Source organism: Pteropus vampyrus, unplaced genomic scaffold, assembly GCF_000151845.1.
Source record: "Pteropus vampyrus isolate Shadow unplaced genomic scaffold, Pvam_2.0 Scaffold1, whole genome shotgun sequence".
Classification (NCBI taxonomy): Eukaryota; Metazoa; Chordata; class Mammalia; order Chiroptera; family Pteropodidae; genus Pteropus; species Pteropus vampyrus.
The window spans coordinates 3,321,383-3,323,907 of NW_011888782.1; the positions used below are offsets into that span (position 1 = coordinate 3,321,383).

The 2,525-nt window shown below is 40.5% G+C and overlaps 1 protein-coding gene across 1 annotated transcript in view; it reads right to left on the reverse strand.

The window, feature by feature from the left end:
- Positions 1–241: 241 nt before the first annotated feature.
- Positions 242–2,525, reverse strand: part of LOC105288515 (collagen alpha-4(VI) chain-like) — an 88,433-nt gene continuing 86,149 nt past the window's right edge. The window contains exon 38 of the mRNA XM_011354785.1: positions 242–417. Coding sequence (XP_011353087.1) covers positions 242–417 — 176 coding nt within the window. The remainder of the gene's footprint in view (positions 418–2,525) is intronic.

The following is a 2,525-nucleotide window of genomic DNA, read 5'->3' on the forward strand; positions in this document are numbered from 1 at the left end:
TAACTTTCAGGAAAGTTTTGGTTACTTTTTTAACTATTAGAATGCAGTCTTTCTCAAATCACAAATCATTTGGCCCCAAGCCCTCACTGGCAGGAAAATATTCAGGGGTTAGGTATCTAACCTCTGAGATTGTAGAGTGGGCTTCATCACTTACGAGCTGTGTGGCAGTGTCTCAGGAAAGGTAACCTCATTTTCATCAGCTATTAAAGCAGAAGCAGCAGTAATAAGGCTCTGCCTGACTCTACAGGGGTGCTGGGACACACCGAACCTCACATTCTTCCTTGGTTTCAAACCAGTTGGTGTCGTCCCCACAGGTGCCATACCAGAACTGCTGGCAAACCCGCTCCTCCTTGTTATAGTACCATTTCAGGATGTAATCCTGGCAGTCGCCTTCCAGTGGGTCCATAAGACAAGGACCTGCCACAAAACAAATGCAGAGATAGCTGAATTTCCTGCATAAGCATGACAGGAAAGGAATGATGATTAGGTGCCATAGACCTAAAAATGAATCATAGCCTCACCACCAGCTGGCTGTGTGACCTTGAGCAAGTAACTTAACCTCTCTGAGACTCGGTTTCCTCAACCATAAAAGCAATATTTTTTTTTAAAAGAAATCTACATCACAAGTTTGTTGTAAGGTGTCACATAACACATGTGAAAGGTACAATCCTGTTATAGCTATTACTTTGCACAGTACTTAACATATGGCAGATACCAGACAATATTTAAGTGAATGAATGAGTGAATAAATGAATAAATAAATGAATATATCTTTCTAACACTGAGAACTCCTTGTTTGCTTATTATACTTATTTCTCTCTTTTTTCAAACTCTCTCAATCCCTTGCCTAATCCCAAACCTGGCCAGCTTTCAAAGGCCTAAGCAAATCCAGCTTATTTATGATTTACTGCATGCACCCTGACACTTGCCCAAGAAGTTAAGATATCTATTAAAAGAAAAACATTATGTTCCTGGAAAATAAAAAGTAGCATTGAAAATCAGCAAGTTACAACAGAGCAAAATCTTAGATGCCTTAAATTTTAAATCAGACATTTATTTTCCCAGGTGTGTAACCTCTGCCTTCTAGGAAGAACAGATTTCCTTGGGCACATTTTATATCATAGAAAAATATTCTTGTTTCAGGTCAACCTTGCAGCATAGAATAGTAGTATCTTCCAAATAGTCCCCCCTCCCCGCCCCCGGCCTTCCAAGCACTCCCAAATAAAGACGACATTGTCTTCAAAATGCATGAGTCAAAATTTGTGGTCTGTTCTTGAGAAGCTGCCTACTCATCTCTCATTAATTTAATCAAAAACAGGCTAGTTTTCCTGAAGGAGTGACCAGATGTGCTGAGCACAAGAGGGTGAGATATACTCTTAGTGGAGTAAAGAACTGATTGTGAAAACTGTCTTATGCCTTGACCAGGCACATGTGAATTGGCCTGCGGCTTGAGTACGATACGGGGGCGGGGGGAGGAGAGGGAAGGGTGGAAGAGAGCAAGCAGTGAGGGCCCAGGAGAAGGAACCAGAGAAATGCTTCTCCAAAAACTTATTAGAGTCAACAGAAAAACACTATAGTGATGAACTTTTGACTGTACTCTGTATCTACAAATAGTTTTCAGGCTCAGCAATTCACTAACACCAGTCTCTGCTGTTACAAACTGATTCCAACTGACAAGCCAAGGACTTGCTTAAACAAATCATTGTTTTTACTAGTGACGCTTTGTGGCTTTTGCTTTTAGAAGCCCCATCCTTGCCTTTAGTCGACAATCAAACAGGCGCCGCTTCTCCTCAATTATTTTTCTAGGGCAGCACTGTCCAGAAGAAGTTTCTGCAATGAGGGAAGTGTTCTATATCTGCATTATCCAATACAGTAGCCACTGTCCACATTGGCTATTGGGTATTTGAAATATAGCTATTGTAACTAAGGATCTGAATTTTCAGTTTTTCATGTAGTTTCAAATTATTCGAATTTATGGCTAATACTTGAGCGACACAGCTATAGGTGAATAAATCTTCAATTCTTTAAACTAATAATCTCAAAGGTATTCTTTGCAACCTAACACTCAGGAAGCCTCAGAGTCTTATTTACTTTTATCGGTATCATATAGCATTGAGGGTGGGGCAAACAAGTTTTCACCAAAGCAACTATTGCTAGCCCCCAATTTCACATTTGCATTATTTTTACCATGTGTGTTCATTTTTGCCTTCTTGGAAGAATCCTACAGCAGCGATCAGTTTTACTCAAGCAAGTCCACGGAATCCAGGAACAAAGAAAGAAAAAGGGAAGAGAAAGAAGAGAGTTGGATAGGTATGAAGAATAGTGTAAAAGTGGAAATTCTCCAGTTTCAGGGAGGCAGTATCTCCAGGTGCAAGCAGTAACTCAGTCACAGGGAGGAGATATCTCCAGGTGCCAGCCCCAGAAGTGCAACATTCCAAGGAGAAAATAATAAAACTGTCTACTAGGCCTTGTTTGATCTGAGAGTTCCCCGGATACATTTATCTTTGTACAAAACGTTAACGACT